General features: G+C 36.6%; 2 protein-coding genes across 7 annotated transcripts in view; one reads left to right on the top strand and one right to left on the bottom strand.

Moving 5' to 3' along the window:
* The window catches only part of ip6k1 (inositol hexakisphosphate kinase 1), a 28,017-nt gene extending 25,039 nt beyond the window's left edge, over positions 1–2,978 (bottom strand). Inside the window, exon 1 of the mRNA XM_043223528.1 lies at positions 2,107–2,978. The gene's annotated coding sequence lies outside the window, so the exon portion shown is untranslated. The remainder of the gene's footprint in view (positions 1–2,106) is intronic.
* A 755-nt stretch (positions 2,979–3,733) lies between these two features.
* Positions 3,734–14,138, top strand: ccdc66 (coiled-coil domain containing 66). Of its 6 annotated transcripts, none has more exons than XM_043223070.1 (19): positions 3,734–3,841; positions 4,276–4,334; positions 4,440–4,480; positions 4,639–4,939; positions 5,124–5,238; positions 5,605–5,711; positions 6,119–6,219; positions 7,049–7,159; positions 7,270–7,401; positions 7,493–7,710; positions 8,462–8,546; positions 8,626–8,787; positions 9,398–9,560; positions 9,633–9,725; positions 10,075–10,496; positions 10,654–10,715; positions 11,069–11,268; positions 11,617–11,720; positions 13,628–14,138. In XM_043223070.1, exons 1-19 carry the CDS (start codon positions 3,825–3,827, stop codon positions 13,721–13,723), a joined length of 2,589 nt encoding a protein of 862 aa, XP_043079005.1. In that variant the 5' UTR covers positions 3,734–3,824; the 3' UTR covers positions 13,724–14,138. The 6 variants fall into 6 exon arrangements, with proteins under 6 accessions (XP_043079005.1, XP_043079008.1, XP_043079007.1 ...); XM_043223073.1 differs by having other exon boundaries at positions 5,121–5,238; positions 10,672–10,715; positions 11,072–11,268; XM_043223072.1 differs by having other exon boundaries at positions 5,121–5,238; positions 10,672–10,715.
* Positions 14,139–14,240: the final 102 nt, after the last annotated feature.

Here is a 14,240-nt window from a genome sequence, read left to right as displayed (position 1 = left end):
AATTATGACCTATGCTCTAAACGTCAAATGCAGAAATGTTAATTCATGCGTTTATCACCTCGAGGTTAGATTATTGTTATACTTTATTGGGTGGTTGTTCTGTACGCTTGATAAACAAACTTCAGCTGGTCCAAAACGCAGCATCTAGAGTTCTTACTAGAACTAGGAAGTATGACAAAAATAGCCTGGTTCTGTCAACACTGCACTGGCTCCCTATCAAACATCAGATAGATTTTAAAATCTTGTTAATTACTTATAAAGCCCTGAATGGTTTAGCTTCTCAATACGTGAGCAAACTTTTATCACATTACAGTCCTGCACGTCCGCTGCATTCTCAAAACTCTGGCCGTTTGATTATACCTAGAATATCGAAATCAACTGCGGGCGGCAGACCCTTTTCACTGGAACCGGGAACACTCCCCATAAAACACAATGTATTAATTTACATCGTAAAAAGAACGGCATCTACACTAATATTGGTCTTGTTTCTTTCTTATTCTATTAATCTTATTCTCAGTTCATATCCAGTTTAGATGGTGTATCAGCACCCAGCGATTCACCAGAACACCTAGATGAGCCCCATGGACAGATCACCAGAACCAGATGCACACACACAAACAAGTCCTTTGCACAATCTTACATAGTTGTGTTTAAAATTGAACTGGAAGTTAAGTGCTGGGTGTCTGGTCAGAGGAGAACTGACCCCAACTGAGCCTGGTTTCTCCCAAGGCTTTTTTTCTCTATTCAGTTTTGTCTTCCTTGCTGCTGTCGCCTCTGGATTTGCTTAGTTGGGGACACTTAATTTCTAGCAATCATTGTCGATTACAGAGACCGTCTCTGTATTAAATAACAAATTGTTCAACCTCATCATTATACATCCCTGTCATTGTATTATCCTATTTTATACTGTTCAGTGCTTTGATACAATCTGTGCTGTTAAAAGCGCTATATAAATAAAAGTCATTGACTGATATTTGGTTAAATTTTGGTTGCAGCGTCAGGTGGACAAAATTCAACGTAAAATCAACATGTAATGTCAATGTTAAATTGATGTCCAATACAGACAACAGCTGACGCTAATATTTGTTGTTTTTAGGTTGTGTAACCAAAATCCAATGTTAAGTCAACATCAAATACTTACGTCAACCCGATTCTTATCCTTTGTCCAACGTTATGACCAACATCAATTTGACTTATATATATATATTTTATATATATAAAATTTTCACTATCGTGATCTTTTTTAATTTATTTTTTATTCCATGGTATAAAACATAGGTATGTACCAACATAGTTTATAGGGCATTCTGTACTTTTGGTGGTACTAAATTGATGATGTCCTTACATCTCTAAATCAGATTAAAAATGCTATCCCTTAGCAACATGTACATCTGTATCTAATTACTCCGGAGACGCTATTACATAACGTTTTAATAAAATGTGACTGTCCAGGACGGACATTGTTTCACTTAAAACAACAATGCATAGATTTCTTCTCAGCTTTAGCTAACATCAGCATCCTTTACCTGTAAACCCAGTCTGGAGCAAAATAAACCCTCAATCAAACATTCAATTTCCCACAAATATCCTTTGAAAGACTGGGGGGAAAATCAAAACATCTCCAAGGTAATAAGCTCGCAATAGCTAACATCAATCAAAGCAATGAACGACGAAGCAAATTCCAGCTCATGTGCATGTAACAATATTTGAGATAAACATGAAAACACAACACTGACGCACGTATAAACATACAGCTACGCAACTTTACACGCAAACGATGCAGTCACGTTTCTACTCCAATGTGAGACTTATGTAATGGTTCAGTGTTCATATGCCCATCATCAATAAATCCTCTCAGATAGGATAATAAAGCCCTCAGAACAAATAATCACATAAAATAAAAAATATCCAAAAATAAACACAGCACGTTATTACACAGGTGACCTTCCTTTACCAAAAACATCAAGTAATAAAACCATCATACATGTGCTAATCAGTCACTAAATAAAGAAATAACTCATGTATCCACTCAAAAATCAACCACAGTAATTATTAAACATTTAAAAATACAAATTATAGGAAATGAGGTCATATTTATGTACATACCTGCTGTCAATTCCTCCTCAAGGAAAGCCTTTTTATTTAGAAGACTCGTCCTCTTGCTATATTTCGTTATTAATAAATGAGTAAATAAATAAGTAAATGTTTTGGTGTAAAATCCTCCTGATGTCCTTCGTGTTAGCTCGCCTGCTAATGTCTTCGGATGTGATCAGCAGAACAAATGTAGTAAGGTTTCATAACTGCACTATCAACAGACACTCTGTACTTCAAAGCAATAAATAAAATCCTAGTAATAATGTTCAGATTTCAATGAATATTTTACTCTTTTATCTGCTAAATCTCTTTAACACGTCTGGTATGTAGATGCTAAAGCTGATGCTAACCCACACAAACAGATCTCACAAACCAGCTTTAAAAATATCACATTTAAAAATAATCAACATAATAAGCAAAGAACATATGTTCTGGATTATTTAGATCATAAATTTAAATGCTAAATAAATCGCTAGATATAGCGGTTATGATCGCATCTCGTCCGTGCAGCTCTGGTGGCTAATCCAGAGAAAATGAAGCTTTTAATCTAGCAAATAAATAATAAAAACATCGATTTGTCCCTTTATCTTAGTCTTTTACTTTATCAAACTCTGCATTCTCTGTCACTACAAGAAAATTTCTTTGACATCTGAGGGACTCTTTCTTATCGAACCTGGCCTGTCTTTCTTCTACTATTTTATTTCTGTTATTACAAGGCTTATCAAATAAAGGTGCGATATCGTTTTATAAATACTAACTAATTAATCTATCCGACTAGCTCGTCCGTTAATCCGCATTTAAAGCCTTTTTCTATCCAAAACACACTGACTGCAGTCGCCTGAGAAATATTGTAACGTTAATAGTATCACAGACTTCCAGTCTGAGCATAATACACTGCCCTCTACTGAAAGCCTCGGAGAAAAACAGCTGTCAGGACTTAAATTGCAGACAGTTTCTGTTACACATAAACATTTACATATACGCACATTAACAGACAGGATACAAGCGAAATAATTTACTAACAATCAGATATATGTATAAGTAAAACAGTACATTGTTTTTCTAGTACAAATTTATTTAAATATACACTCTTGACGGCCAACTTGACATATTTGACGTATTTCTCTTCAAATAAATCAAACTAAAAATAATTCAGTATATAACTTGCTGTTTCTTTGTAATTATTTGTTTTATTAATCATTTTTGATTGTTTTCAAAGTAAATTCTACACATTTGTTTTCATTACACATAGCAAAACATTTGCATCTTAGCTATGTATGAAGAAAAAAAAACGAATGCAAATTCAAATGTACATTGTGAAAAATAGCATTCATATTCATCAGTTACTAGTATACACAGTTTAAAATTAATCGTTCGACAGCACTAATATATGTATAATCATAGATAGATAGATAGATAGATAGATAGATAGATAGATAGATAGATAGATAGATAGATAGATAGATAGATAGATAGATAGATAGATAGATAGATAGATAGATAGATAGATAGATAGATAATGCTTTCAGATCAAAACACCTTGTCAAAATCGTCGGTCTGTACCAGTGTATGGTCTGTACATTTGGAAGAGGCGCTAAAGCTCTTCCTGCTGTTTGCTGTCTTGCTGCTGGGCCGTAGATGAAGAGACTCCTCCTTTCAGCCAATCAGAGGAGCTCTTACTGGTCGCGAGCAGCAACAGAACGCAGGCGTCAAAACACTGCGGGCTTAAAATGATGAAGAATTTGGGGTTAGTGTGATATTAATGGACTTCACAGGATTTTTAATCCAGTGTACTGCTCTCTTCTTTTTTGGCGGTTTATCACATTGAACTGTCAGCGCGCTTGACGCTTCTTCGTAAATGCGGATGATTTAAGGATGCAGTATTTTGTTATGGATTCACTCTGATTATTTTACACTGACTTTTATTTATATAGTGCTTTTAACAATACACGTTGTGTTAAAGCAGCTTTTGCAGTATTAAATAGAAAAATTGCGTGTCTAATAATGCATATAACGTACTCTAACTCTAACTCTAAGCATTGGCACTTCGTTATTAAACCCGGAGAAATGAATGATTTCATTAATCGCATTAATTATTCAAATAGCAATGGGTTTAACACTGTACTTGTTAGAGTGTTAGTGTAACGTTACTCTGCTGAGGTTAGTTGATTTGTTTTGCAGTGATGGCCTATTGTTTGAGCTGGAGAATGGCAAGCCCAAGCTTGTGTTGACTCAAGTTGGTAAGAACATGATCTCTGTTGAGTGTCACTTTTGATGCATGCACACTTCAGAGTCTTGAGACATGACATAAACATAAGACTAAGAATGTATCTCGTCTTATACAGGTGCTGAATCAAAGTCTTCTAATAAGAAGGTCTCTTGTCGAGTAAGTAAACATCTGCCTTTTTGTCTTCAAAAAAAAAAAAGTCAGTGAGCTCAGTCTGTGAGTCTGTGTAAATGTGTTTAATTTAACCCTAACATTCTAGAAGTTATCAAACATGTATGTTGTTTTGAATTGCATATTAAATTATGCGTTGTACTCAGATTTCTCCAAGGAATAAAACGCACAAAATCATCAACTCCAAACAATGTCCTCTTCAACCAGACAAAGTCGAAAAGGAAAAAAGCAGCAAAAATACAGCAGCTGTCAGTTGTGTTGGGCAGAACAGCACAGGCGGACCCAAGCGCAGGTCCAGTGAGGCTGTGAGAGTTCAGTCGGACAGCAGCAGAAACGACTCTGTCACTCAGCAGAGAGAGAGCATGGTGTGTCTGACACAGGCGCAGTTCCAGCAGATACTGAGCACCATCAGCAGCTCATCCTCTGCAAACACTCACACACACACAGGTGAGCTTCTGCAGTGTTTATAGAACCTAGGGGCCTTTTTCGTGAAACTAATTTACCAAATAAGCTAGGCTTATTTCAGTAAGTCTCACTTACTGTCTAATAAAAATTAGTGCTTTTTTATTAGCAACTTTCATGGAAAAGCCCCCTAGTGTTTCATGATTAATTACCTTTTTCTTGTTAGCAGAACCTGTGGCCTGCTCAGAGGAATACTGTTCTGAAACTACAGGACCAGCTGAAGAGTTGGTCCTGGACAACCATGGTTACAGACACAGACCGTCACAAGAAAAGACAGACAGACGGTAAGAAAACCGAATTGATTTAAGATTAACTTCAGTGAGTCACTTGCTAAATACCCAGCTAACAAGAACATTTTGTACTTAGTACACTAAGAGCATTTTTGTGAATGTTGCCTCTATGAAAATATTATTTCTGAATGTTTCAATGTTCAAAGCATTGTCTTTTTAAACATGAAAAAAATAGATACTTGTTGGATTTGTGAACATTCCATTTCAACACAGCTTTGAACAAACATTCTATTAACATGTCTAAAATATATTTTTTAATAAATGTGAAAGTAGCATTCTAGAATAGTATCTGCATTCTGAGGATGTTACCTTTTAGCTGGGTCATTCTGAATAATCTTTTTCTCTTTTGTTTTGAATCAGGCCTCTGTCGGATGAGCAGCAGTCAGGGTTGTTCAGCACATTTGGAGAAAGGGAAAGAGAGCGGGACAAACTGGAAGCCAGAAGAGCTCAGTGGAAGAGAGAGCTGGGTACTTACATTAAATTGATATTAAAGTGATATTTCATCCAAAAATTATAATTAATTTACTCACTATTGTGTTTCACGAAAGAAGACATTTTGAAAAATGTTGGTAACAGTTGCTTGTAGCCATCGTTGTCTGTAATTAGAAAATACTATGGAAGTAAATGGGGACCAGAAACTATTTGGTTATTACTTTATTTAAATAATTTCATATTGATTTTTTTTTTAGTTTTTTAATAAAGGTCCACCCTTAAACCTATCCACTTATCAGATAATTTCATATGAATTATCATAATTGAAATTCATATGAATTAGTGAGGCAATTCACCGAAACAGTTTCATAAAGTAGTTACAAACTGCTGTGAGAGTGTGTTAAATTAGCTATGTTGAAATGATCAGTTTGTTGCTTCACAGATGAGCAGATGGCTCTGAAGAGGCAGCAGAAAACCAATCTCAAAGATATGAAAGATCACAGTGAATCATGTGAAATGAGGCTGAAAGACATGCAGGACACAGTGAGTTAATAAATATGTACTTTTTAGAAAACACATTGCCATTGCTGTGTCATGGTCAGTGTTTGACACATCATAAGCAGCTACACACTGAATATCATCTTTCTATATGTGTTTAGTCTGTCACAGCTTTTTCAGGTGATAAATATTATGTTATTCTTGGCTGTAGAAGCAAAAATAAAACTTTTCAGTTTAATGTTATGGGGAAATAGTGCAAATATTATATTTTTTAAATCAATCATCCACAAGAAGGTGCAACAAATAAATATATAAATTATACAGCACTCTTTTACTGTCAGTACTGAGAGAACAAATCTGGCTGTTAATAAAAGAGCATTTAATTTGAAATTAAGGTGCATTATAATAATCTAAAGATTTAATCAGTACTCTCAAGCCAGTTAATTAAACAAAAAATAAAACAAAAATTAAACAAATAAAGAAAATCTGGAATCTGAGTGTGCAAATAAATGTAAATGATTGAAAAAAATTGCCTTAGCAATGAAATGTATTTAGGAACCCATTTTACTATCCACAAATTAAATTCAGATGTATTTACAGTCAGAAATGTACAAAATACCTTAATGGAACGTGATCTTTACCTAATGATTTTTGACATAAAAGAAAAATTGACAATTTTGACCCATACAATGTATTGTTAGCTATTGCTATAAATATACCTGTGCTACTCATCACTGCTTTTGTGCTCTATGCTTACAAATTATGACTACACCTTATTGAAAAATAATCACACCATGACAGTGAAATGATTATTATGCCGTTAAACAGCATGTGGGGCTGAATGTTTGAGATGTTGGTGTATGTGTTGGAGCAGGACGGGGTGAGCTCCCGGAGGGCTGCTGGAGCAGAGAGCTCAAACTGCAGAGCTCCATTTCAGAATCAGCAAGAGCTCCCTGCTGCCATCCGCTCTGCCTTCATAGTGGGGGTGAGGTTTGTCATGTAAAATTCAAACTAATGCCCCTGGTAATGGATCTAAAGTCAGAGTCAAATACTTTGCATGATGTTTGACTGTTTCTGTGTGTTTAATGTGATCAGGAAGCTGCTCCTGTGGAGGACTCATTCAGTGCTCAGAGACAGGAACAGCAGAGGCGCTGGGTGCAGGAACTGGACAAGCAGAGAGAAGAGGCCAAACTACGCCGACAACACGACAAAGAGATTAACAGCCAGGTCAACTCCTCTCACCATGATCAAATTTGGTTTGATACATTTCGCTGACAGTGTCATATAGTCTTTTCTCTTCAACCTGTAACCTCCGCAGGCTGAGGACATTGAGCTCTGGGCCATTCATTTTGATTCTCTTCATCAGCCTTCAGCTGAGGGCCCCAAACATGGGGTCACTGACACTAGCAGCTGTCTGTCTCACCGCTCTATCTCTGGAGTTCTGTCTACGGCATGGGACAGCTTGAGTGCATTTGGAGGGGACAGTCTAGGAAGGGCCAGCGTTGATACCACTCAGCAAAACCAACAGAGATCCAGGTGTGTCAGAGATACATAACATCATCATTACCATGTTCATGATTAAAATTAAGCGACAAAAATGCTACGCTAAATCATATAATCATTATTATATATAATGTATGTAGAAAACTTCTGAAGTGAACTCACAAGGAGTTATTTAGTATGTTAATGTAAAGTGTGTTAATGTAAAAAAAAATTGTGTAGTACAACTTGATATATATTGACATAAATTTATTACACTAAGATGCTAACATGGCATACTAAATATTGTGATCGATTAGTCGCCACATTACATGGTTTGTTATTCCCAGTTAACAACTGTTAAAACTAATAACACAGGTTCATCCCTGGTACATTTTGACCGTATTGTATTACTCCGCTGTCACTGACAGTTTGGTGCCATCTTGCGGCTGAAATTAGTAAGATATTTTAACTATTTAGATTTTGTGAGACAATTATTTTCTTTCGTATCTAATTATTTAGTTTTGTGGCAAGAAGCCGTGTAATAAGAGGGATAATCTACATCCAGCAGCAGAATAAAGCCCTTCAGTCTTATACAACAGCTGATAAGCCTGTCGGGTATAACAACCTGCTGGATGTACATTTTCCCTTACATATACTACTACTACTACTTATATATACATAATAAATATACATTGTGTACACAAATTGGAGTTTGTTCGGAATAACTAAATAAATTCTAAATATTCTTAAGTGTGGCTTGTTCACGGGATTATTAAAAACAATTGCCTTGTGATTGCTTGTTTAGTTATCTTCGCACAATGACAGCCTTGCTGGACCCTGCTCAGATCGAGGAGCGTGAACGCAGAAAACTCAAACAACTGGAACACCAAGTGAGATTCAAACCTTGACATATGTACTTTTACGCTTCTCAAAACAGTCCTAAGCTCTGTGATACTGTGTGATGTGCAGCGAGCCATTGAGACTCAGGTAGAGGAGCGCAGGCGCCAGAAAGAGAAAGAGGAGGCTACTCGACGGACACAGGAACAAGAAGAGGAGAGGAGGCTTGAAAGAGAGCGAATACAACTCCAGCAGCAGTATATAAAGGACACTGAACGACAGAGACTCAGAGAGGTAAAACACATACTACTACTTAAATTTCTTTATCTGTAATATAAACATGTAAATATTTTCAGAATATATAGTGTATGTGTTTATTTTTTACATACACCGTACACACATATATTATGTAAACAAAGACCTTTTTGTTTGACAGCACTAATTTATTATATATTACATATTTATTATATATAGTAAATGTCCCTGCTTTGTGCAAATGGAAGTTTATTATCTATTATCAAACAGAATAAAAATATTAAAACAATTCTGACTTGCATCTTATCCTATAATAATGTATTTACATCACACACTTCTGACATTTTGAGAGATGTCAACTCAGAAATTAGGGAGATAAAATCAGAATTGAGAGATGTGAACAAAAACTGAATGGTGAAGTAATGCCTTCACTGTTTCTGAGAAACATTCAGTGACTCAGTGCCGTGACTAACAGGATCCTAAAAACTTTTGCACAAGCAGATTAATAAAAGAGAGTAATCTGCTTTTACTTCTGGTTATTGGTACTTTAATGGACATTTAGAAAATGCAAATACTGTCTCTAGCTGTCTCTGTCTCTGTCAAACCATGTACTAAAAAAAGTCTATGTAATTTTGTAACTCTATTCCAGGTGGTACAGTCTCGTAAAACGGAGGAGCTGTATCTGAGCATTCAAAGAGCCCAAGAGGAGGCATGTAAAGACAAACACATTCAGAGGATTAGAGACCTGGCTAAGAAAGGCCACGATGTGTCCAAACTACTGCACAGCCTGCAAGAGGACTCTATCTCACAGGGTATGTGGGAAAAGAAACTTCTGTTGTTTTTACAAGATTTTGTATGCATTATTATAAAAAATAGTCTTTTAGCCCTTAGTAGTGAAGATTTACCTGGTCCATCAGCATTGAGAACAGCACCTCCTCCCACAACCTCTCCAAGAAAAGACACCGCTGTTCAGACAGGTATGTTCGATTTTGTCATAATTTGTCTGCTGAAAGATTCTTAATGCATTAATACCCAATAGTTAAAATGATAACTTATTAACTAATATAATGATTTATAGAATGTAATGTAAAGATCATGTTGCATTGTTTTGTAAATTTACTAATTTAAATATATAATTGTGTAATTTTTGATTAGTTATATGGATTGCTAATAATTTCATTAGGACTACTTTAAAGTTTAAAAATTAAAATAAAATAAAAAAAACATTAAAATTATTATTATTTATTTATTTTTTGCACCCTCAGATTACAAATATTCAAAGAAAAGTATTGAGCAAAGGCTTGACACCAGTCTTTGATTTTGCAGAGATCAGTCCTCAGCCTGAGAATGAGACCATTATTTCCAATGCTGCAGTCACATTCCCAGCTCCTCCAGACAAGATATCCCAGCGATTTGAGGAAAAAGCATCTGAAAAGAGCCACAGCAAACAGCATCTGAGAGAAGTGGACACTTACGAGCCGTATGCACGAAGCAGCAGGGTCCAAAGACAAGGGAAAAGGCCAGAGTGGAACACACAAAGACCCAGCAAAGCCTTCATCCCGGCGTCTGAGCGCTACCCTGAAGCTCTGCAGAGACACCGGGAGGAGAGCAGGAGGCAGAGACAGAGGCAGCTGATGATGCTGCAGGAGAGAAGCACACTGCCTCGGACACCACAGCAAGATCTGCTTCACAATCACAAACCTCAAGCACAGAGAATTAGGACGTCTCCTCAAGCACAGCACCAAAAAGTATGCAGTCTTTGATTAGTATTTAAGAGCAGTCACTTTCAAAAAGACTAACTGATGTAATTAGAACCAGAACCATTGTTAAACTCCTTACAATTGCCATCCCTGTTAATGCACGTAGTTTAAATGTTAATAAATGCATTTCTGTGTGTTGATGTAGTTTCTCTCTTCTGTTCAGAGTGAAAATGAACTCCAAGAAGCACCAGTCTTCAGTGCTGAAAGGTATGGATCTATTTTTTTTTTGTTTGCCAGAAGCATGAAGCAAATTTTATAGAAGTGTTGTATTTTAAATTTTTTAAGTCATCATTGATTTCCATAGTATTTCGTTTTTCCTATTTTTTGGTATCCTGGAAGTCAGTGGTGACCCAAAACAGTCTGGTTACAAAATTGTAAGAATTAAGAAGGATTTAATAATTAAATAAGACAAGGTGATTTTTTTTTTTAAATGAAGCAAAATATTACACTTTCCATCATTACATTTAAAAATGTATATTTAGCAAATGTTTTATCTCATGAAAGAAGGGTGGATGAAGGCACATGAATGTTATTATAAAGTCTGAATGTCTTTTCTCTAGCAGGGTCCCGTCTCCCGCAGTAAAGACCCGTGTGCAGTCTTCTTACCAGGTGACTGAGGACACAGGCTGTCCGCCGTTATTAGACTATGTGCCGTATGTACGCACAGACGAGGTTTATCACATGGACCCCCTCGCTCCCCTTTCCAGACCTCTGACACATGAAGCACAGCAGAGGGTCAACACAACTCCGCAAACTACAGGTGATTTGCATAGATATTTCTATAGGTGTACAGATTTGCAGAACAGTGGTAAATGTGACTACATCTAATGTGGAAAGCTAAGTCAAGCACAGTTGGATTTTACTACTGTTATAAACCTTACATTTGCTTCTTTTGTGCTATGCTGTTACACTCAAAACAGGAGTCATACCATAAAAAGGCTGTTCTGTTTGTTCAGTTACCTGTCAAGGTGTGCATGGACAATGTCAAATCTTTTTTTGAATCCTAATGGACATGATTCTGTGCTGTGTGTGATCATTCCCTTCACCAAAGCACACCAAACTGCAGGTGTATGTAATGCACAAGTCAAGTTTTTGATGCTTTTTGCAGTTGTGAGCAGCAGCAGCAGGCAGGCAACCCCTCTGGTCCAGCATCCTCCCAAAAGCACTGAACGGCAGCAAGCCATCTTGAAGGGTCTGTCTGAGCTCAGACAGGTAATGCTCCAAAACAAGAGAGGGACTGCTCAGTGTGTTTCTCATTTGAGTCTGTCAGCTTGGATAGTAAATAGACTGATTTGCTATGTCATATATATATATATATATATATATATATATATATATATATATATATATATATATATATATATATATATATATATATATATATGATTCTCAAAAATGTGCATATTGTGATAAAGTTCATTATTTTCTGTAATGTACTGATAAACATTAGACTTTCATATATTTTAGATTCATTACACACAACTGAAGTAGTTCAAGCCTTTTATTGTTTTAATATTGATGATTTTGGCATATAGCTCATGAAAACACAAAAAAATCTCAAAAAATTAGCATATCATGAAATGTTTCTCTAAACAAGCTATTAACCTAATCATCTGAATCAATCAATTAACTCTAAACACCTACAAAAGATTCCTGAGGCTTTTAAAAACTCACAGCCTGGTTCATTACTCAAAACCGCAATCATGGGTAAGACTGCCGACCTGACTGCTGTGCAGAAGGCCATCATTGACACCCTCAAGCAAGAAGGTAAGACACAGAAAGAAATTTCTGAACGAATAGGCTGTTCCCAGAGTGCTGTATCAAGGCACCTCAGTGGGAAGTCTGTGGGAAGTAAAAAGTGTGGCAGAAAACGCTGCACAACGAGAAGAGGTGACCAGATGCTGAGGAAGATTGTCTAGAAGGACAGATTACAGACCTTGGGGGACCTGCGGAAGCAGTGGACTGAGTCTGGAGTAGAAACATCCAGAGCCACCGTGTACAGGCGTGTGAAGGAAATGAGCTACAGGTCAAGCCATTCCCCAGGTCAAGCCACTTTTGAACCAGAAACAGCGGCAGAAGCGCCTGACCTGGGCTACAGAGAAGCAGCACTGGACTGTTGCTCAGTGGTCCAAAGTACTTTCGGAAATCAAGGTGCCAGAGTCTGGAGGAAGACTGGGGAGAGGGAAATGCCAAAAGTCCAGTGTCAAGTACCCACAGTCAGTGATGGTCTGGGGTGTCATGTCAGCTGCTGGTGTTGGTCCACTGTGTTTTATCAAGGGCAAGGTCAATGCAGCTAGCTATCAGGAGATTTTGGAGCACTTCATGCTTCCATCTGCTGAAAAGCTTTATGGAGATGAAGATTTAATTTTCCAGCATGACCTGGCACCTGCTCACAGTGCCAAACCACTGGTAAATAGTTTACTGACCATGGTATTACTGCGCTCAATTGGCCTGCCAACTCTCCTGACCTGAACCCCATAGAGAATCTGTGGGATATTGTGAAGAGAAAGTTGAGAGATGCAAGACCCAACACTCTGGATGAGCTTAAGGCTGCTGTCGAAGCATCCTGGGTCTCCATAACACCTCAGCAGTGCCACAGGCTGATTGCCTCCATGCCATGCCGCATTGAAGCAGTCATTTCTGCAAAAGGATTCCCGACCAAGTATTGAGTGCATAACTGAACATAATTATTTGAAGGTTGACTTTTTTTTTGTATTAAAAACACTTTTCTTTTATTGGTCGGATGAAATATGCTAATTTTTTTAGATTTTGGGTTTTCATGAGCTGTATGCCAAAATCATCAATATTAAAACAATAAAAGGCTTGATCTACTTCAGTTGTGTGTAATGAATCTAAAATACATGAAAGTCTAATGTTTATCAGTACATTACAGAAAATAATGAACTTTATCACAATATGCTAATTTTTTGAGAAGGACCTGTGTATATATAATTTATTTTTTGTAATGCTATTTTAATTATAACAAAACTGTTATACTTACTAACTGGCCGAAAAGTACACAAAATAAAGGACAAACTTCCTGACGGAAACAAACTAAATCCAGCAGAAAACACCACAGCCCATAAATTAAATGCTGATGTTGATTTCTTTTATTTCAGGGTCTTCTGCAGAGACAACGAGAGTTGGAAACCAGTCTGAACCCTGTAATGCAAACACAACACAGAAACCACCTCTCACCTTTCAGACCTGTGTGATCCAAAGCTGTTTCAAAAACAAGACCAGCACTTTATACTGCAAGATGTTAGCAGTGGAAATGTGGAGATGTTAACACACGAACCTGTTAACCGCTCTTAAGGACTCACTGTAGATGTGTAACCCATCAGGCACATTTATAGGGTTAATTTTTGAACAGCAAATCTCAAATGTGACTAGATTTTATGACTTGAATGTGAATTTTATAGTGCCATCAAACTGTTAATAGTGCTTTATTGCATCCAAAATAAAAGTTTTTGTTAAATTATGTGTAGCAAGTATTTGTATATATAAATTCAAACATGCATGTATGCATATGAAAATATTTACATGTATATATACACACATGCATTTATAGTCTTATGATACATATATGTAAACAGTTTTTTTGGATGCATTGGACAGCACTACAATTTTACAGTTTTCCCTATATGTGAATTCAATGTATTTAAACCCTTTTAAATGAAACTTAGTGACCATACTTTTCACGCTGGTTCTGCATGATATACATGACCAATA

Source organism: Puntigrus tetrazona, chromosome 22 (genome assembly GCF_018831695.1).
Source record: "Puntigrus tetrazona isolate hp1 chromosome 22, ASM1883169v1, whole genome shotgun sequence".
Lineage (NCBI taxonomy): Eukaryota > Metazoa > Chordata > Actinopteri > Cypriniformes > Cyprinidae > Puntigrus > Puntigrus tetrazona.
Note: the sequence above shows the minus strand (reverse complement) of the source record. Positions and strands in the feature narration are given on the sequence as shown.